Source organism: Halichoerus grypus, chromosome 1 (genome assembly GCF_964656455.1).
Source record: "Halichoerus grypus chromosome 1, mHalGry1.hap1.1, whole genome shotgun sequence".
Classification (NCBI taxonomy): domain Eukaryota; kingdom Metazoa; phylum Chordata; class Mammalia; order Carnivora; family Phocidae; genus Halichoerus; species Halichoerus grypus.
The window spans coordinates 3,139,220-3,160,070 of NC_135712.1; the positions used below are offsets into that span (position 1 = coordinate 3,139,220).

The following is a 20,851-nucleotide window of genomic DNA, read 5'->3' on the forward strand; positions in this document are numbered from 1 at the left end:
ACTTGGAATTCTTTGAGCTTCTTGGATTCCAATATTTGACTAGAAATAGTTCCAGAAAGAAAAGCGAAAGCAGGGAAAGAAATCACCAGTGAAATAATTCAAGAACCTTCCCAGACTGAAAGACATGATTTTGTAGGTTGAGAGGGTCCATCCAGTACCCAGCACAATGGATGGGGAAAGACTCACACAGGGAACATCATTGTGAAATGTTAGATCACTAGGGACAGGATCCAAAAGCAGCTTCCAGAGGTGGGTGGGGAAACCCAGCTCACCTAGAAAGTCTTGGGAATGAGAAAAGCATCTGACTTGATCTCTAGCTTGTGGAGGCTGGGAGACAAGGGAGCAGAGCCTAAAAACATCTGGAATGGAAGGAATATAGGCCAAGCCGTCCCTTAACAGCAAGATGGGGATACCGACATTTCCACCCAGGCACTGGAAGAGGTGCTCCCCAGGTCCTCAAGGGCACCCCAGAATGGTGGGAAGGCAGGTCCCCTGACAGAGAGCTACTTAGCCATGGACTGCAGCAGGACAGAGGGCTCCGGGGGATGCTGGGAGGGGGAGGGAACGTCAGAGGCCTACAAACATTTGAGTCAAGCCTGGTAGAAAGGAGGGGTTGCTTTAGTGTACCTAGGAAACACCACAAAAAGGCAATTTGAATGCAGGCTGGACCGTTGACCCTTGAACAGCACAGGGGTTGGGGTGCCAACCTCCCTCCTCCTGCAGTAAAAAATCTGCAGCTTTTTGTTCCTCAGAAACTTAACTGCTGGGGCGCCTGGGAAGCTCAGCGGGTTAAGCGTCTGCCTTCGGCCCAGGTCATGCTCTCAGGGTCCTGGGCTGGAGCCCCGCATCAGGCTCCCTGCCCAGTGGGGAGCCTGCTTCTCCCTCTGCCCCTACCCCCCTGCCCGCTTATGCTCTCTCACTCTCACTCTCAAATAAAATCTTTGAAAAGATACTTAACTGCTAATAGCCTACCACTGACCAGAAGCCTTGCTGATAACGTAGTTCAGAGACTTTATATGTTACATTTATACCGTATTCTTACAATAAACTAAGCTAGAGGAAAGAATATTAAGACATCAAGAAGAGAAAATACATGTACAGACTAGACTGTGGAGAACAAGTCCACGGACAAGTGGATCCACGCAGTCCAAAGCTGTGTGGTTCGAGGGTCTGCTGAACGAGGAATGCAGTCGCAGTGCCCAACACAGCCAGGCTGGAGGAGGGACTGCTTAATTAAAACCCTGTAAACACTGCGTGCCGATCCACACAAACGTGTGTCTGCGCTGGTGGGAAGGGGTCCCCACCCCCGGCAGAAGGACATGACTAGGTAACAACGAGTAGGGTGAGCAAGGGTTTGGAACCACGCACGCAAGGGGCACGGGCTGCAGCTGGGCGACCGAAGCCGCTGTGTCTCGAGTGCGTGGGGTGGGTCTGGGACGCTCATGTTCATCGTAAGCCGCCTAGAACTCTGCCCTGGATCTGTGTGTAACGGTGATTTAAAAAAAATCTTTTTACACACGAAGCCTTATAAAAGCTAGTTTCTGGACAAAAAGGCAAGTATCTTGGGTACGTTTCTGAAGCCCAGTAGTCCCTGTATTAGGCTTTTGTGAACAGTGACCGGACGGAGGAGACAGTCGCCCCTGCTGTCATTACAGGACTCCCGACGGGTCAGCAGGTTACTTCCTGCAGCAGTGCTGGTCCTGGACAGTCTCGAACACGTTCATAGCCTGCTCCCTGGGGACCACGGAGTGGACCGTAGGACAGCGGTGCTCCACGTGGGGCTCCGAGCCTCCCCTCCCCCGGGCACCCCAGGCTTCAACCTCGTCAGGAGCCCGCCTGCCCCTGCTGCGCGTGCTGGTGGCGGAAGCCGGCAGCCCCCCACGGCCTGCTCCTCATTCCTCCGTGCCAGCCCGGCCGAGACCCGGTGGGCAGTGCCAGTGGCCACACGGGGCTGTCCTGGGGGGGCTCTCTGAGCTTCCCGGCTGGGCGGGGCTGCGGTGGAAGCAGCAGGCATGGGGCTCAGGAGCCACCTCCAGCATGTCCCCGGCTGTCCCCGCACCATCAGCCCCGGACACCGCCTCTCCGGAACGGGAGGCCTTCAGCGACAAGCCTCCTGTTGCAGGCGCACTTCCCTCCCGTGCCCGCATCCTCTGGCAGAGAGCAGCCCGGTGCCCTGGGCACACCCCTATAAAGCACAGTTCCTTAGTCATTACCCCCTTGTCTCTAAGACAGAGGCTCCTACCTGGCATCCCGGGCCTGGGCTGTGGCAGGAAGCCCCTTGCTCTGGACGCAGCCGCCAGTCCTCAGCACAGGTGGCCTGCTCCGCCCACGGGCCTGAACTTGGGGCGGGGCCACACCTGGCTGCCAGGGAAGCTGGACTTTGGGGTGTTTAGTCAGCTGGCCACAGGCTCAGCTTAAAATGCCAGTGGTGGGGGACCAGTCCTAAGGAAAAAGAAAAAGGGGCACCTGGGTGGCTCAGTCGTTAAGCATCTGCCTTCGGCTCAGGTCATGACCCCAGGGTCCTGGGATCGAGCCCCGCATTGGGCTCTCTGCTCAGCGGGAAGCCTGCTCCTCCCTCTCCTACTCCCCCTGCTTGTGTTCCCTCTCGCTGTCTCTCTCTCTGTCAAATAAGTAAATAAAATATTGGGAAAAAAAAAAAGGGAAAAGAAAAAGATGGGTGGGGACACACCCTGCCCTCTCCTGAGGGTGCCCTTTTTAAGGGAACCCCCACAAGTGACCGAGCTGGCTCAGGACACTAGTGTCCCAGAGGGCAAGGCGGCGGAGCTCCTTGGGTCCATGTGACCATCCCATGTGGCCGGCGGACCCCCTCCTCCCGCTGAGTTGGGCTGGGGACCGTGGGTCACTCCTGGCCATGCCCAGAAGGTGAGCGCCCTTGTGGGTTGTGGATCACCTCAGCTCCCGACATGTCCTGGCGGGAGACAAAGCCCACCTTCCGAGCTGCAGACCGGGAAGCACCCATCACGCTCCCGACGTCTCTGCAGCTAGGACGCAGGCACCGGGAAAGCCCGGCCGATCAGACGCGCCGGCCTGCGCCACCAGGAAGGAGGACATGGAGCCCCCTGTGGGATCTGGGCCGGGGGTGGGGGCTGCAGCGTGGCACCTGCCCCATTCCCGGTGCGACCAGCGGTGGCCTGGCCCCGGCCTCAGCCCGGTCCTCTGGCCTTGGGACCACTGCAGTCTGGCCTTCCCGGCAGTTTCCTTTTTGCCAAAGGAGCCACAGACCACGTCTCTTGCAGCAAGAAGCGCTGAGCAGGGACATTTCCTCCACGGCCACCTAGGGACGGCTGCATTCTCAGGCCCTTCCCCCATTCTCCGTCACAGCTGAGTGCACGGTGGATTCCAGAAGGAACATGCTCTTCCTGGAGCCCAAGCTGCGGGATGAGGAACCAGCCGTCCTCCACGATGGTCTGACAAGTGCTGGAAGGACTCCGGCCCCCGGACAGCTCTTCCTGGGCTTTGTCGCCCTGGCTCAAAGTATTGTCAGTCACACTTCACCCCTCAGGAGGCTGGCCGGCCAACCTGCCTGCTCCTGGACTCAGAGACATAGGCCACAGGCCAGGTTAGTGAGGGCCAGGAGCAGGAAACCCCCCGAGTGGGGCGAGCCCCCCGCACGGGCCTCTGCCGGCTCCTGAGCGGACATGGGTACAGCCTCTGGGGACGGCAGCCTGCCGGCCGGCACACACACTCTTGCATCCCACAGACACCGACTGAGCGTCCCTGCACACCAGACACCAGTCCAGGCCCTGAATTACAAATGCGCGGACACCAGACCTTCCCTTCTGGTGGGAGGGGTCAAACAAGAAGCAAACAAGCGCGCTCTGTACGTGCGGAATATTACCCAGCCTTGGAGAGGAAGGACATCCTGACACATGCTACAAGGATGAGCCTAAGGACATCACGCTCTGCAAAAGAAACCAGTCACGGAAGGACAAACACTGTATGCTTCCACTTGCAGAGGCATCTCGAAGGATCAGACCCATGGACACAAGACGGAGAATGGGGAGGGGTGGGGCGAGGGGCTGAGGGAGGGGCGTGGGGACTGTGTTTGATGAGGACAGAGCTTCAGTTTGGAAAGATGGGAAGTGCTGGAGATGGATTGTGGGGATGGGCTGCACAATAGAGTGAATGGACTTAATAGCACAGAACTGTGTGCTTAAAAATGTAATTAAGATGCTATATTTTATATTCTGTTTACTACAGTGAAAACAAGAGTAAAACAGGAAGAGAGTTGGAGAGAGCGGGGAGGCAAAGCAGCCACATCCCCCCAACCTGGGAGGGCTGGTGCCCACCGGAAGGTGACATTTCAGGCTGGAGAGCTGTGGGGGCCGCCCTGTGGGGCAGGAGTGTGCCGCCCGAGGGACGGGCAAGAGCAGGGCCACACTGAGAGCCGGGGCAGAGCCGCCCTGTGCCGAGGCCCCCAGCAGTCCCGGCGTGGCCCTCGGCTCCCGGAGGAGCACTTCTGCCCGGCCAGAGCAGCATCCTCCCAGAGGCCAGCTCGTTGGCTCGGAAGTCCCGTGTGGCAATTCCCGCCCACAGACGCGTGTGCGCGAGCGCTCTGGACGGGGTGAGTCCACGGTTCCCACGGGTCTTGGCGACCACGTCGGGGTGCCGCTCTTACAGCAGAGGCCACAAAGTCCTGAGAACAGAGCGGCTGCCCGGGCCGCCAGGACTCGTCAGAGTGGCGCCGCCCATTCCTCTGAACCCTCTGCCAGCACAACCAGGGGTGGGGGCAGGGAGAGCGAGGGAGGCCGGGCCCGCTGCCTGGGCAGGGGTGAGGCACACAGACCGGCAGCCGGGCTTCAGGGGAGGCGGTGCGCGCGACAACGGGGACAGGTTCTGTGCAGAGGTGGCTCTGCCCCAGCCTGGTTCCCACTGGGGGCCCTGAAAGCTGGCCTTCACACGGGAGGCAGGCTCCGGCTGCCCGGTGTCCCCCCGGGGCTGGCCAGGCAGGGGGCCCGCGTGTGCTGTGCCAGGGGATCACGAGCCCCAGCGGGGTGCGGTGGGCAGGGCGTCTGCAGGCTGACCGCCCCAGAACTGCAACGTAACACTGACCTAGGATCTCTGTCATGTGTGACAACAGACTCACGCCGACTATTTTTACCGTACTGACTCACATCAAAAGTTGCATTTGTTTTGAGCGGGTATTTGCTTCACTCAAAGTTTACAAGTTCAAAGGAAGGCGAGGACCGATAAAGCCTGTGTGCGGAGCCTGAGAAACTGTCAAGGGCCACGGAGGAGACAGGAGGGGACCGGGGGACACGGCGGATGGGGGTGGGGATGGGAGAGCACAGACGAAGCGCCGCGGAGCGGGTCAGAGCCTCTCCGGCACAGAGCCAGGAGGTGCCAGGATGGCCGGCCAGGCACTACCTAAACCTCGCCAGGTTCCAGACACGGGATTCGCTTGATGGACAAAGTCCTAGACGCGCACTCAGGGCTGGAAATGCTGCTGTGGCCACAAGAGCCTGGCACGCCCAGAACACAAACACTCCCACACACACAATCAGGATCGCAGGCGTTTGAGAACGCTCAACAGGAAGAAGACCATGAAACCACCTCTCAAATTCTAAGTAAAAGTGATTTCCAAGTCCCATTTCTCCTTCCTGATTCCCACTTTTAACTTGTGGACCGCCAGTGCAGAGAGCTTATCATGCCCCCCGACCCGCCGCGAGCACCCTCCCTCCGTCCCCGGCACCTGCCTCGGGACGCACGCCTTGGGCCAGACACGTAGCCTCGGAGTATCCGGAGTATCCTGGGGCAGGCGCGTTCCGCGCATTTCTCACCTGACGGAAGGTGTGGCAGACCCGGTGCTGCCTCTTTTCTCCACGTCAGCCTGTCTGGAAGTCTTGCTAATCATGCTGCAGCCCTGCTTCGCCTTCTGATGGAGAAGCCACGAGAGTATGCACCCGACAGTAAGGACAGCGGAGAACCCACAAAACCCTAACTCTTCTCTGGCTGAGCTGCAGCGGCCAGGCCACCAGATGACTGACCTCCAGAGGGACAAACCCCTCCAGGGCAGGAGGGGATGCAGACCGGCTCAGGGAGGGCAAAGAACACAGCCAGCCAGGGAGACAGCGCTCCCTCACATGGGGACCGGCGAGGAGGCGTGGGGAGCAGCCTAGGGGACTGGAGAGACCCCCTCAGGGTGTGTAGGCATGACCCCCGCCCACCACCCTGACTATTCCCTCACATGAAGAGCCTTAATCCACAAGGGGAGGAACCCATAAAGACCGCTACTTCTGGGGAGGCCCAGAGAACCTTTTGGACCCAGGACGCAGCCCTGATCCCAGGCCCACTTCCCCCCACTGTGTAAGGCAGTTTGCCGGCAGACCACGAGTGGGCAGGACCGCTGTGGAGGCTGACCCCAGAAGCCCCCAGGACCTGCCCACCACCTCCCGCCTTGCCGGGGTCTTCTGCTGGGGCGGGGTGGGAGCAGGGAGAACGTCTCAGGGGCTCAGGTGTGCAGGGCCTGCCGAAAGCTGAAGGCAGGGCAGAAACACAGGACAAGGGTCTGGCTGGAGGAATCTGAAGGTGAAAAAGCAACGGCGAAACCTAAACCCAGCTCGACGGTTCAAAAGATTCACTCACACACGCTAATGGCCTGTCGGCAGGGGTGTGCCCATTCCTGGGCATGAGGACTATCTGCCTTGGTCTCTACTGTTCTATCAGATAAACCGGCATTCCATCCTGAGTTAGGAGCCGCACAGCAAAGATACCCACCCCCCCACCCCGCCGTCAAGAGATAAAGCAGTCCTCCGAACCAGACCTAAGAGCACGCGCCTGTCAGATTCACCCAGTAGGGGGCGCCCGCCTCAGCAGGTGCACCCCACCACACGGGCCTTCCCCTTCCCCTGGGCACAGACCCCCAGGGTGCTTCTGGACGCCCTGCGGCCACGAACGACGCTGCCGGGAGCATCTCTGCAGCGGTCCGCACAGGAAGCCGTCACAACTCCCTGGCCGGGATGGTAGGGCCACAACACGCCACGCTTCCGCTTCCTGGAGTCCCTGGAGGACCGTGAGAAGGACCCGCGGCACGGGTCCCAGTGATGCTCCTACCCCGGGAGAGAGGCTCCCACTTCTACGCAAACTCAGAACCGCCTCCCCCACTGTGGCCCGAGAGAGAAAGCGGTTTCGGGCGCCCGGCTCGTGGTGCGCCTCCTCCACAGGCTTGCTGGCCGCTCAGACGCGCCTTCAGTGACTGCACGTTCATATCCTCGGCCATTTTGCTCTCGATTTCCAGTCTTTGTCTTTTTGATCTGCAGGACTCTTCCCTTAAACCTAAATAGTAACTCCTCATCGGCGGTAGATGCTAAAACAGAAAAACACTCCTCTCAGGTCATCAGCCGTTCACAGTCCACAGTGTCCTTTGCTGAACAGAAAAGCTTCCTTTGGATCTGGCCAAATCCACTCGTTTTATCCTATCGTTTTTGTGTTTGGGGTCTTAAAAGGTCTTCCACAAGGTAACAAAGACAAGCTCCCTCACCCTCATCATCATCTGCTGATCCACAGTCACCTCCCCGTGACCCCTGGCATCTGCCTCACCCCACTTCTCTGACCCTGCTCCGCTAGAAGCCCTGATTACCTCCTGGGGGCCCAACCCAATGTCCTCCACACACGCCTCTTGCGCTCCTAGAAACACGCCTTTCTCGGCTTCTCTGGCTCAGCTCCACTGTTCTGTTCTAACCAAACTCTGCGCTTCAGATCTCCGGTCTACACTAACACGCAGTGTAGACGCTTATGGGCTTCGCTACTTATTTCTGACAGGACTGCTGTGTTAATACTAGAGAAAACAGAGGTAACAGAAAGCAACATATTTTAAAATATACCTAATTTTCCCCCATAAGCCATTTTCTAAAAAAAAATGCCTAAGCAACTGAAGCCATCAACATCCTTAAAATGTTCCTTTTCAAACCGCTGCAATAAGAGAATTCCTCAGCTATGTTAAAGCCATCAGTGGCTTTTGCAGGCTGAAGTTTTGGGTTCATTTAAATGACGTAAGAAATGGAAACATCTGTGCAAGATAATGCCTTCTAAGTACTATCTGTACGTAAAATACCAAATTGTTCAACCAAGCCACACAAAGTAGCTCTCTACAGACTGACTGGGGGAGAGGTGGGAGAGCCGCTGCTGGGAGGAGGCTGGCCCAGGGCCCGGCTGCTGGGGACAGTGGACTGCTGGGAGGAAGCTGGCCGCAGGCCCGCTTCCAAGACCAGCATTCATCTCCTCGTCACGTGGGCTTAGATGCCACAGTTCTGCAGCTTTGCAAATTTTAGTTTAAAAATGGTACGGAGATCTTAGATCTTAGTGAAGACAAGAGGATCTCATTGTAAAAGGGCAAAAATCATTTGTGCTAAGAATTTCGTCCCAGAGTGCCTATAAGCACAGCATAGGGGTTAAACATAACATACATTATTGCTGACTTCTGCATAACAGAACAAAATGCAAAACATTAATCTAAATATATTTCTTATTCTCAGGATTTGCTAGATCACTACTTATTTACTTCTCTCTCTAGATAGATGAGTAGAATTGCATTAGTTATAAATATTATTTTTGAGCTAGAATAAACCTTATAAACCAATTTCTTCCTTTTACGAACAAAGCACTTGAAGCCTAAAGGGGTCAAAGACTGGGCCAAGGTCTCACCTGGTTAAAATTCTGACCTAGAGGAGCTGGAGAGATGACACAGAGGCTCCATTTTCCCTCCAAACAGAACATTTCCTGAAACAATATACTTTGGAGCTGGCTCTCATCGCCTGCAAGATTTACAATTTCAGATGTACTTTTTAAAAAAATACTTAAGTCTGCTTACTTTGGCCTCTAAGGATAAACAGTTTGGAGGGAGTTAAAACACACTGGACTACAAAGAAAAAACTCTCTGAAATTGTTTTAATGCAGCTCTTCAACAAGTCCAGAAGGACCTCGGGCATCATTTTACAACATGCACCATGGAAGGCAATACCTCACTGATGAATCATTTTCTCATTACTATCAAAATAATTAGGTTTATGATAAACTACAATAAAAAACAAACAGAAACTTTCCAATTTTTTTTCCCGGAATACCAATGACTAATTGAAGAAAGTAATTTAAGGAAAGAGTCCTGAAAATGCAAATGGACCTGAGTGTCCAGTGCAGTACAAGCCTAACTCTTCAACAAAGTGCAGGGCTCACTACGAGCCCCATGTCACCAGCAAAACCTGTCAACGATTGGAATGTTTTACTTAAAATGGAAAAGCAGCTTGCGGTGACCTCCGCTTTAGAAAATAAAACATCCATAAAGCATGTTTCTATTTTTAATTTTTTTGCTTTGATAAATCAATTGCTTCACAAAAATCCCTTTTAAAGACAACAATCCAAGAAAACATATTGTTACAGTATTCACATTTTAAAGATTGTCAGTTCATAGACCAAACAGAACTAAAACGAAGGCAGATTGCGGAGTTATTTCTGTCCCTAACTGCCAGAGACGGGCCTTCTCCCCCGTCCGGGTATGTTCGAGTCTGTCTAGAAGGAGCGCACCCTGACGCTCGCTCCCACAGGGAAGGACTGGACCGGCCAATGACGGGCCGCGCGGAAAAGGCCCCTGCGCCCCGGGGGTGCGGGGTGTTCGCGGCCCCGCTCCTGCGGTCTGGGTGCGAGCCGGCGCCGCTGGCTGCCCACCCCACCCCCCCCAACTCTGCATCCGGGACAAACACTGAACTTACTCGACTAGCTGCAGTCAGGACGCTGCAGGCGCGCTCAGCCATCGGCTACCTGCTCAACAGCGCAACAGCGGGGACAGCATGTTTTGTCTGGGTCTCAGGACACATCCAAAGCATCCTTCTTGTGGAGAGTCAGGACCGAGTCTGCTCGCAGAAACTGGACGTCGATGCAGTCCCCTTTGCAAAGATTCTCTGGAATGCCCGAGGGCTGGACACGGGGGGTTTTTATAAAAGGCAGACAGACAACAAAGATGCTGGGCGGCGGTTCCCTGAACCGAAACAGCTTGGTGTGCCGCGCTGCGTGCGAGTACCTGCGGCCCCCAGGCCAGCCCGGACGCACCTCTCTCTGAGTGGCTCATCCTGGTGCTCTGAAGCCAGTGAGAACTGAGAGCCTAGGAAAACCGGCCTCAGCCCGAGGGAGCACGTGGTGTCACTGGGCACGGAAGGCCGAGTCTCAGGCCAGCGCGGGGTGGCGGGGGGGAACCCTGTGCAGCCCCCCGCCTCCACACTGACGAGGTCTGTGTAGCCCTCGCGACCCCCGGGCGGGGAGGGAGATGGTGACCGGCTGGGAGTCCACACTGGGAGAACGTCTGCACTCGGCCAAAGAGCAGGGGCGGCTAGGAGGGACTGGGGTTGGAGGAAGCCGGCTGGCTGGCCTCCACAGGTCCTAACTTCAAGAAGTCCAACAATGTCAGAGTTTAGGTCAAGTTAAAATGATCTTTTAAACTTGAGTAGACTTACTAAAAATATTACAAATCGTTTATAAATAAGGAATGTAATTGCTGCTTAAAAATGTGATTCTCTTGCCAAGAGCTGATAGTCAAGTTTTTTTCTAAAGTTCCTGAAATATTTTAAGAGAAATTTCCATGTATTTCTAACTGCCTTCTAAGTTATCTAGGAAATAATACTCTTCTGTGATTAACTTTAATCAATAAATTTTGGGGGGAAAATCAGTTGTAGAACAAAATCTGCCCTCGCTCGAAATATCCCTCAGTGTCACCTTGGTCTATAGCCAGCTAGTGCTACTGAACCCCAAGAACGGACGACTTTCCCAAACATGAAACTATCCTTTAGAAACACGAACTGTGGGCATCCCATGTAAGACCACGTAAAGACTTTATGAAACAAGGTAGCTTGTTTTCACTCTGAGAAAGAGCCCCACTTGCAAATACATGAAAACAAAGGAAACAAAACCCAGTCTACTCTTTTGGTTTGTCTTGTCACCAAGAAAACGGAAGTCCTAAAATTATTCCAAATCTCATGTGATCAAGTCAGAGGGGGAGGGCTCTGGAAATTCCAAAGCAACAACGGACAAGGAGAAAAAACGGACACCAGGACCAATGGCGGGAGAGTCTGCCGCCACGCTGTCACACCAGTCCGGGTCACCATGTCACTTCGGGGAGATGTTAATTACGTAACAGAGCTGAGCGTGGGTTATTGGCCCTCACTCTGAGCCAGTGGGGTAGAGGACATTTTATATTAGTTTATAATAAACATTCTATGCAAACATATGGCTGACTAAAAGATCCTAAAACAACACAGCTAAGTGGCAGAGTAACCTTTAACTGTAGTCAGATTTAAATCAGACAGAAATACGGGTGGTAAGAGCTGTTAACCAATTACTGGCCACCACTTCACCTGACTTACCTAGTCCTATTTAGCAATACCTTTAGATCTATGTTCAGATCGAGTGTAAGATGCAATCTGAGCATTTACATATAAACTAAAATTTGCAGGTATCAAAATTTCATTCAACAGTTGTTTCTTTCATAGTAGTAAATATAAATCACTACCCTGGGATGGCAGAGAACCATGGAATGCTAGCTAACTTTGGGCAGGTTCACTAAATTTGGTCAGTTCAGAACATTCCAAATTGAAATAATAAGCATGTATTGTTTCTTCTCTAGAAATTTTATCCTCAACATAGTCATAATCCAATTCATAACGAATTTATAAAAATAGCTTTTTTATCCAATAATTCCAGCAAGGTAAAAATAGGAGTTTCTTTTTATCTATAGCAAATGAAACAGGCTCACGGAATGTGCGAGAACCTAAGCGTATTCAGACCGCCGCAAGCCCACCACGGAGTCACGCCTACTTTATTGTTGTGCGGTGTCCGCCTCGCGCCGGCAGCTTTAAGATGCAGAAGCTTCTTTCAAATCCATGGGCCACACAAAGAAATCAGCCCACTGAGACCTGCTTCAACCACAGAACTAAATTAAAACTGCATAATTTTTTAGAAAAGGGCAATACTATTCCTTAATCTAATTAGGGGCTCACAGGGGTGTTTGTCATTCATCACATTTTTAGCGTTAAACCTTTAAAGAATTTCCTTAAAAACCCGCACACACACGCACACGCACACTTGAAAGAAGTCGCTGCACCAGCAAAGATGCTCTTGAAGCATACTATGAAATACAAAAGTGCACTCTTCTCTATCTACATATAAAACATATTAGAAATAAAACTGTGTAAAATGTTTGCTGTGCAAACTATAAAAAGTCAGGCCAGCCCGCCCCACGGTTCTGGGCCGTGCTGGCCCCCTACTGCAGGGAGTCGCTGTTCTCCAGGACCAGGCCACTGATGTGGGTGGAGGCGAGCGTGGCCCCACTGTCCCCCGTGCTGTCCACAGACTCGTCCTCGCTCTGTTCCGCCATCATGACCTGCTGCACCGCCAGGGTGGCGCCATCTGAGGACAGAGACTGGAGGCTGTCCACATTCATGCTCACGGGCGTGGTGATCGTCACAACGGCTCCTGGGGCAGAAGGTTAAAATTAGCACCCATACAGGAAGACGCTGTGTTACTCGGTGGGGCACTGTTTGCTTATCTGACCTCGTGTTAAGACCCCTATATATGTTTCTGGGATGTTCCACAGGGATCAGGAAACGGTCTCTAGAATCAGCCTCCGCCCTTCCTTAGCTAATACACTCTAAAAGCTCTTGGTCTACAGGAGGCCTCAGGGGTCAGGACCATAAAGAACACAGATGCACAGGGCAGAAAGGAGGTGCCACACGGAGAACAAAAGAGACCAGGAACCTTGTAACATGCGGGTTATAAGGTTATAAGACATGCCTAACGGCGAGGGACAGAAGCCACACGAGCATACTGCACACACACGGGGGTCTCGTGCGCGCATCTGTAAAGGCCTGCAGAAGTAGTGATATGTGATGCCAGGAGAAGGCTGTGTCATACATCACAATTTGGGAAACACTTTTAAAGAGATTCATTCGTTCACTCTGGTCTGTGCACAGTGTTATCATGTCACGTATGCACTGGGAGCATAGACGGGAGAGACTGGTAATGAGGATGGTTTCTGGAGAAGATTAGGAGCCAGGATGGAGGAAAAAAATCACTCTTCACTGGATAGTTCTGTTTGAACTTCTTCCCCAATATACAGTATTATCTTTTCCAAGTGTGGGGGGAAGAGGGAGCGAGAACACACACCTTTGTAACTAATTCTTGGATTAAAAGAGAAAACAAAAACTGAAAACATAAATTATTTAAATATAAACAGAAGACCACTGCATATCAAAACCCAAAGGATGAAGCCCCAGCTTTAAATGCACACACCACAACTCAAGAAACAAAATCAAGCATGGCTGACAGCCCACCGTGAGAGGCCCGCCCCAGCCCTCCGGCCAGCAGGGCTGTGGAAAGGCCCCCGGGTATATTCGGGGGAGGACAGGCCCGCACACGCGTGCAGGAAACAATCACACCCTGGGAGAGAACCACCTGAGAAGATTCGATGACACTGTCCAGGCCTCTGAGAGCTGGCTGCATGGGGGCCGGGGGCAATCTAGTCTTGCCTTGGTTTGAGTAGTCAGCCTGCGACTGAGCGCCCCTGGGTCACCAAACAAGGACTAATCACAAAAGCAAGGCACAAGAGGGTCAGAGCGTCCCAAGTAACGTCACTGCTAGAAGAGAGCTCAGGAGGACTTGCCTCAGTGCGAAAGCACCAGCCCCAGCAAGGTGACGGTCACAGGGCCTGGCATCCAGTCCAGATCACCAGGCCCGCACACAGGCAGGGAGACAACCCACAGTGAGGGGCAAGCTCAGAAAGCAGCGCAGGGCGGCCAGGTGTTAGAACCCGCAGAGAAGGACATCAAAACAGTTACTGTGACTGTTTTCTATGAGGTGGCGCCATGAAAGGTAGCAAAGCCTCTCCCGGAACTTCTGGAGATGAGCACGACAGTGTCTACCCTGGAACACACCCGCGGTGGGACCGGTGGCTGGTGAGCCACAGAAGAAGAGCTTAGGGAAGCCCACAGACAGATGCAGAAACCATCAAAATGGCGCAAACAAGAAACAGAAGCCCAAACCCGGGAAAGCGCACCAGTACAACAGATGGGCACCTGGGGTCCCTGAAGGGGTGGCGGAGGGGAGACAGAACATATATCTGAAGAAATAGGGGCCCCAAAGTTCCCTGACGTCGTAGCAGCACACTGCTGAGAGAGGCATGGTCGGCGGGACTAGTGACAGCAGGACCAGGCCGGCAGGGGCTCACCGCCGGTAAACAAAGGCCAAATGCCAGCTGGTGAGGATGGGACCGCTCCTTCCTGCGCACTGAAGTCTGAGGGGAAAACGGGACCGGACACACTGCGGACACTGGGCCCCTGAGATGCAGGCTTGCGCGTGCGGCTCTGTCGCGGGGCTCTGCAGATAACATCACACGCAGAACACCGCAGCTGTGCACGCGCCCCAGGCAGCCAAGGCCGCCCTGCCCCCCCGCCCCCCCGCCCCCCCTGCCCCCGCCCCAGCACCCAGGCGGCCCACCTTCCGACATGGCCAGCTCGCTGGGTGGCGGCTGCGCAGTTCCGGAGGCAATGGAGTCAGGCCAAAACCTCTGGACCGGTCTGTTCTGAGCAGTTTTCTTCTTAGTTTTTGGAGTTTCTGAACAGCTAGAATCCAACATGGGCTGAAGAATCCGTCTTCTGGCATTGATGAACCTGGGCATTGAGGGCGACACAGGGACCCGGTCACCAGGCCGGCCCTCCTCTAGCCCTCCCGCTGAGCACGGCCCCCACCGCCCTGGGTGCCTCGCCCCCTCACCCAGCGAACAGCGAGCCCACACAACCCGCAGTCCCGTCCCTCCCGGCCCTCGGGGTGCGGACGGTGCCTGATGCCACTCGTGGTCACCCCCACGCGCGCGGCCCTGGAACCCAAGCTGCGGCCCTCGACACCGCCCCAGGTGACGGGCTAGTTATGGAGGGGCCCCTGTCCTAAACCCCTCAGCTGTGCCGGCGCTGCGACAGTGGCCCCGGCAGCCCAGGCAGGGACGGGCAGCCGCGGCGGGGACCTGACCCCGCACCAGCAGAGCGGCAGGAGCACACAGTCGCACGTGGGAACACGCTTCATGGACGTTAAGTATGTGCATGGAAAGCCTGCCTTCTTCAGCTCACACCCTCCTGGCACCCAGCCGGTGCCCTCGGACCTGGGAGGGCAGCGGAGCTCCGGTCCACCGCCCCCGCCCGCCAGAAGCCCGCAGCTGTTCGGACCGCACACTTGGATGCGGTCACGGCTGCACCTGCCACGCCTAGGGGCACTTCCGCTTCCCCCTCTAGGAGTACGAGGGAGGAGGGGGTTCACCTCGCTGGAGCCGAGCCTGCTCACCCCCGCAAGCGGGGCCCTGATGAGAGCGAGGAGCCGTGTTCAGGGTGTAAGAGGAACACAGGCTCCTTGGGAGACTTGGGCTCTAGGCTGGTCCTGGCGGTGTGCCCCCCATGCCCCACTCTCCATGCCCCCCCATGCAGAACAGAACTGGGATACATCTGCTCCCAGGCCACTTAACATTAGCGTCCTGACACTCACGGGGCACCTGGCTGGCCCAGTTGGAGCGTGCCACTCATCTCCACCAAGAATGAGCCCGACGTTGGGTGCAGAGATGACTTAAATAAAGTTTAAAAAATAAAATGAAATCCTAGCATTCAGAAGCATCTTCAAGTGCAAGAGGACACATTCTCCGACGGAAATGAGGGGACTGAAGCCACAGAGCTCCAGGCAATGATCTGGTCCCAGGAGCACAAGCAAGGCGGGCACTGGAAGTCACCGGGGAGCCCTGGCGGCCCCCAGCTCGTCACTGACCCCGCCACTGCCTGGGGAGGGAAGCCCGCTGCTGCTTCTCAGCATGTGCCTCTTCAGCCTCCGCGTTCAATGCTGCTAGGTGGTGGGGTGCAAGCTAATGGGGTGTTCAAGCTCAGGCCAACATGTGATTTTTGTAAACATAGAAGGAAAGTCACAAAAAGTAGAAGTAGCTACAAATATGAAAAGTTTTAGAAATTTTATGCTAGTCATGCTAGTAAACTGCTATTAATGTAAAAATTAAAAGCTGATGTCAAACCTTCCAGATCAGACAATTCTGTTAACTTAATAGAGCAGCAAGTTAGGGAGCTCGAGGAAGTCGAAAGATGAAGAAAAGCAAGAAGGCTGAGCAGCAACAAAAGCATCAGAATGTCCGAAGAAGTGACCCTAACGTCCACCCCCAATCAATCAATCGACCATCCTTAGGGCTACACCCAGACTGGAAGCGTCACACGAGAAACGGGAGGAAACCAAGTGTACTGGGGCCATCGCAAATGTCGCAGCAACAACATAGGTAAAACCTTTGTTTTCGCTAACCCTATTTAAAAGATTTAAGAGGAAATAATTCGAAGAGCATGGCCTATATTATTGGCACCCAGAACAATGGCCCAAATGCAAGACAACAGTATTTAGTGCAACCCAAAGCATACCTCCTGCATATACGACTGCGTATGTTGGGAGATTTTGTCATTTATATGGGAACTTACCTGACCTTGCTTAAGTTTAAATTCTAACAGTTAAAAAGGCAACAGTGTTTACAAGTGGTAGAATTTGTGCTTTCTTTTACGGATGCCCATTTTACAAGGCGAACCTGTTTCCCACGTCGGAGGGAGTGCCAATGAGACAGATGACTGACACAAGTGGAAGTGCGCCCCTCGGCATTAACGCCCTTCGTCATGGTGAACAGCTGTGATCTCAGGGGAACGCACGTGCTCGGGGTCCCAGCGTCCACAGTAGTATGCAATCCCGACATTACAACAGGGTATTTCACTTAATAAAGTCGACACTGCCCCAGGCATTTCCCTCTTAGGACCCCGACTCCTGCTGAGGGGCTGCCTCCCCCACTCAGAGTTGACCAAAGTGACACAAGGTTTCCAAAGGGGGGGAGCTGCGGGGGGGGGCCACCAGAGGTCAAGATGCCTCATGGCCACCATGCACCACCCAGAGAAGCTCATCGACAAAAACATCATGTTTCTGAATGAATGTGGGAGCTTAGGTGTAGTAGTAACACAATGGAGAAACATTTTTTTTTTTTTGAGAGAGCGTGTGTGCAGGTGCAAGCAGTGTGGGGAGGGGCAGAGACAGAGGGAGACAGAGAATCCCAAGCAGACTCTATGCCCAGCGCAGAGCCCGACGCGGGGCTCGATCTCATGACCCCGAGGATCATGACCTGAGCCAAAATCAAGAGTTGGACGCTTAACCAACTGAGCCAACCAGATGCCCCTGGAGAAACACATTTCTGACTGCACAAGCAGGATGTAGACGAAAAGTGAGCATTAAATGTTTAAGTTGGAAGTGTGTGTTGATTTATTCTCAAATATCCTGCCACCAATTATCCAGTACTCTGATAACACAGTGTTGCTAGTTAAAAGGACTCAGATACTTTCAACCGAATCCCACTACTTATTAGTGTGTTTTCGAGGGCTCCATCGTGCCGACAGCACAATTTCAGAGAGCAGGCGCATCTTACCAGTTGTTAACTTGGAGTAGAGTCAAATTTGTCTGAGCAGCAATCTGTTTTTTCTCATCTTCTGTCGGGTAGGGATGCTAAAAATAAAAAGAAGGGTTAGCATGAACTTCAGTTCTGAAAAAGGCACTCAAGCTTATCTAGGTAGAACAGAAACATACAAATAATCATCAGTAAAAAACGCGTTAGTAGCAATAGTGCTTTCTGCCAAAACCTCTTTAGTCTTATAATTTCTTTTTAGAAATGTCCCAAACAGAAGGAAGTCTTTCTCTGCGCCGCTCGAGAACGCGGCCGGTGAAGTGCAGGCGAAGGCGTGGTTAGGCCGAGCGAGAAGGCTCAAAGGGGAGGCGAGGGCCAAGCCCGCCGGGAGCCGCTGCCCACCGTGGAGCTGCGCTCTGCTGATCTGTCATTTAGGGACAACTTCACCGAGGCCAAGTTATGAGCCATACACTGGGGACACAGCACGGATGTCACGCTGCACGTCCTACAGTAAATCCCTGATCCTCACAGTCACTTCTGTCCCACAGATGAGGAAGCCAAGGCCAGAGGGTATACACACTCCCCATCCTCCAGCTGGGTAACAAGGGGGACGCAGGGAAGGGGCAGGGCGGGCTGCTCCCAGCCCGACACACGGGGTGACATGCTTCTGTCACAGGCACTGAGAGAGGAAGGGGACACGGGCGTGCACGGATGGCTGTTCAGGACCCGCCCCGTGCTAGGTCAGTGTGTGCGCTCTGTGAAGAGCCGAGCCCAGGGCTGGGGGTGGGAATGCCTGTTATACTGCTCTTTTCTTCTATGATGAAAACATTCCACTTTAAAAAACAGAATTAAACCAGAAGGTACATATCAAAATTGACAGAAGGACCAAAGGAAATCACTTCTATCTACAGTAATAAGCGGTTTCTCCATGGCTGATTACGGTCCACGTGTAGAAACCAGTAAGACAATGACTCAAAAACCTACGTGCAACCAAGTCCCTTATTTTGGACTGCCCGGGACCCCAGAGAACACGGCGGGGGCAGGGGATACCGTAACACTCAGCGTATGGGAAAGTCGCTGCACACTATGGTGACCCCGGTGACCACAGCGTCGTGCCACACCGGTCTCCCCAGCAGCGTCTGTTCCTTCGGACAGACAGCGACTTGGGGTGATGCCACCGCATATGGCCCCGAGGTAGAGATTACAGAAATGCGAATACTGTGCCTGCCGTTTAAAAGCTCATAAAATAAAAGGGGACAGGAAACCCAGTGCACTAACCAGGAAAAGCCCCATCGTGCGGCAGTAACTGTCCCCCTCCCGTGTTAGGAAGGCTGCAGGAGAGGACCGTGTTTCAAAGAAACAAGGGCCAAAGGAGGCAGAAAATGCCTCATAGGGAAAAAAAAATAAGGAACGTTTTACTTCAACCTACGAGCAGGGTTTACTGCTCTAGGAACTATGAAGACACGAAAGGGCACCGGGAGGACGATGGCCGTCCTACACTGGTCTGTGATCCTACAGCGCGGACACGCACGTGGCGGGGCCATCCTGGGGACAGCAGTGGGAGAGCCTGCTGTCTCACTCGCCACCCCCTGCCCGGGTCTGCCGAGTGCCCCGGCCCTCATGTACCATGGGAACCAGCTGGGTAACGTCCCAGCAAACACACCAAGTCTTCCCACCACTAGAATGAACAGCGCTGAACCATGGTGTCCGTAACGCCTTTCCCTTTCAGGACAACTTTCCGGAAGTGGCCGCACTGCTCAGAGCGGCACTGTTCTCCCCGACTCATGCTGCTGTGTCCTGCACGCGGGGACGGCTCGGCAGGGCAGAAGAGGAGAGAAGCTGGGGGTCCTAGCGCTCCAGGAGGGCTGGCCAGGAAAGGGAGAGGGGTCCTGCTCAGCGACATCACGTGCCGGTTCCAAGCCTGGAGTCGGCGGCTACCTCGGACTGCTGTCTCTCGGGGAAGGAGCCTGGCGCCAGTTAGAGAAAAGGGGGTGCCGGTCGGCAGTGACAAGGGCTAAAGGCCAGAAGACAGGGGATGACGGAGACTGGCGCCGGCCCCGGGGCTCAGAGTCAGGGCGAGGACGGAGACCGGCGCCAGGAACACACGCAGGCCTCGGGCCCAGGCAGCGGGCCTCCCCAAGGGTGCATGCGGAGAAAGGGCACGAAGACGCCCCACTGACAGCCACAGGGCACCGGGATGCAGATGAGCAAGGCGGCCCGCGGAGGGAGCGGTCAGCAACCAGAGACACGAGTGGGGGCCAGGGGCAGGGAGGCAAAGGCGCAGAGCCGGCTGACGCAGCACAGAAGTCGGGAACAGCAGGCGGAAAGCTCCGGCCGCAAAGCTGGTTCCCGAGGCTGCCGGGCAGCTCCCCACCGGACCTCCTGACCTTCCGGACCTCCTGACCTTCCGTCCCTCCAGGCACCGAAAGGCCTCTGCGTCTGTGCCCACACCCCTGCGGGCTCCTCGTCCACCTGGACGGGGCCGTACGCAGCAGACAGTAGCCACATTGCTGCCTCTGTCTCACCACACGCTCCCCTGCAAGCCAACCTGGTCAGTCCTGACCCTGGCCACTAGCCTGGCTGTCGCCCCTGAAAGCTGCTCTGCGTCACATGCCTCCCCCAAGTTCAGCGGCAGGAGGACTGAGGGTCTCAGCTGGGTAAGAAGCAAGTCTTGTCCAGTAAATGGACGAGCAAGTGTGTGCTCCCGAAGACGGGACATCTTCACAGACAGGGTGTGGCCACGACCCAGGTGAGGGAAGAGGTGTGCAGACACTGTGCGCATGGGCCGCTGCTGTCCGCAGGGCAAACGCCGTCTCAAGTTCAACAAGCTCACGTGCTGACCCTCTGTCCACAGCTCCACCTTCGACCTTACCGTATCTTCCTCTCAAATCCAATATCTAAAACGTCACTATCTCCCCAGGTGTTTCCCGAATTCCTCTTCTCTCTGCCCACTTCTCGAACTCACCACACGGGGTCGCCCTCCGTGGCACGTAGGTGATTAGCATGAGCGGAAGGCACTCCCTTGTCAGCAGCAGGGCCCTCCTGGCTAAGTCCCTGAGGCAGAGACCTCCAGAGTGTGGTCACCCTCCTCTGTCCCACGTTCCACCCTAACATCGAGACAGTCAATGACGCCGACACTCAACACCAGGCCTCCGGCACAGACACTACATTTTTTCCAGGAAGGAAGCCAGCAAGCAAGCGTCTCAGGGCGCTGTTGACTGTGGAATCACTTGCGTTCTTACCCCTATGTGCTGAAAGAGCCAAGATCTCATCACATTGGTAGCGTGCTTCGGCAGAACGCCCCTTTTATTCTTAGAGGAGCCATCATCTTGATGCAAGATGCTTAGATCTTGGTTTAACTGTAACTGAAGCTTTTAAACAATT

At 54.6% G+C, this 20,851-nt stretch overlaps 1 protein-coding gene across 8 annotated transcripts in view; it reads right to left on the reverse strand.

Moving 5' to 3' along the window:
- Positions 1 to 994: 994 nt before the first annotated feature.
- PKNOX1 (PBX/knotted 1 homeobox 1) overlaps positions 995 to 20,851 on the reverse strand; it is a 68,390-nt gene continuing 48,533 nt past the window's right edge. For 7 of the 8 annotated variants that reach the window (XM_078069933.1, XM_036069291.2, XM_036069287.2 and 4 more), the window contains 4 exons: positions 20,710 to 20,838; positions 17,492 to 17,568; positions 14,497 to 14,669; positions 9,302 to 12,477 (listed from right to left, as the gene is read on the reverse strand). In XM_078069933.1, coding sequence (XP_077926059.1) covers positions 12,266 to 12,477; positions 14,497 to 14,669; positions 17,492 to 17,568; positions 20,710 to 20,838 — 591 coding nt within the window. In that variant the 3' untranslated portion in view covers positions 9,302 to 12,265. Of the gene's footprint in view, positions 7,328 to 9,301; positions 12,478 to 14,496; positions 14,670 to 17,491; positions 17,569 to 20,709; positions 20,839 to 20,851 lie in introns of those variants that run through there. The other variant, XR_013446656.1, reaches the window with a different exon arrangement.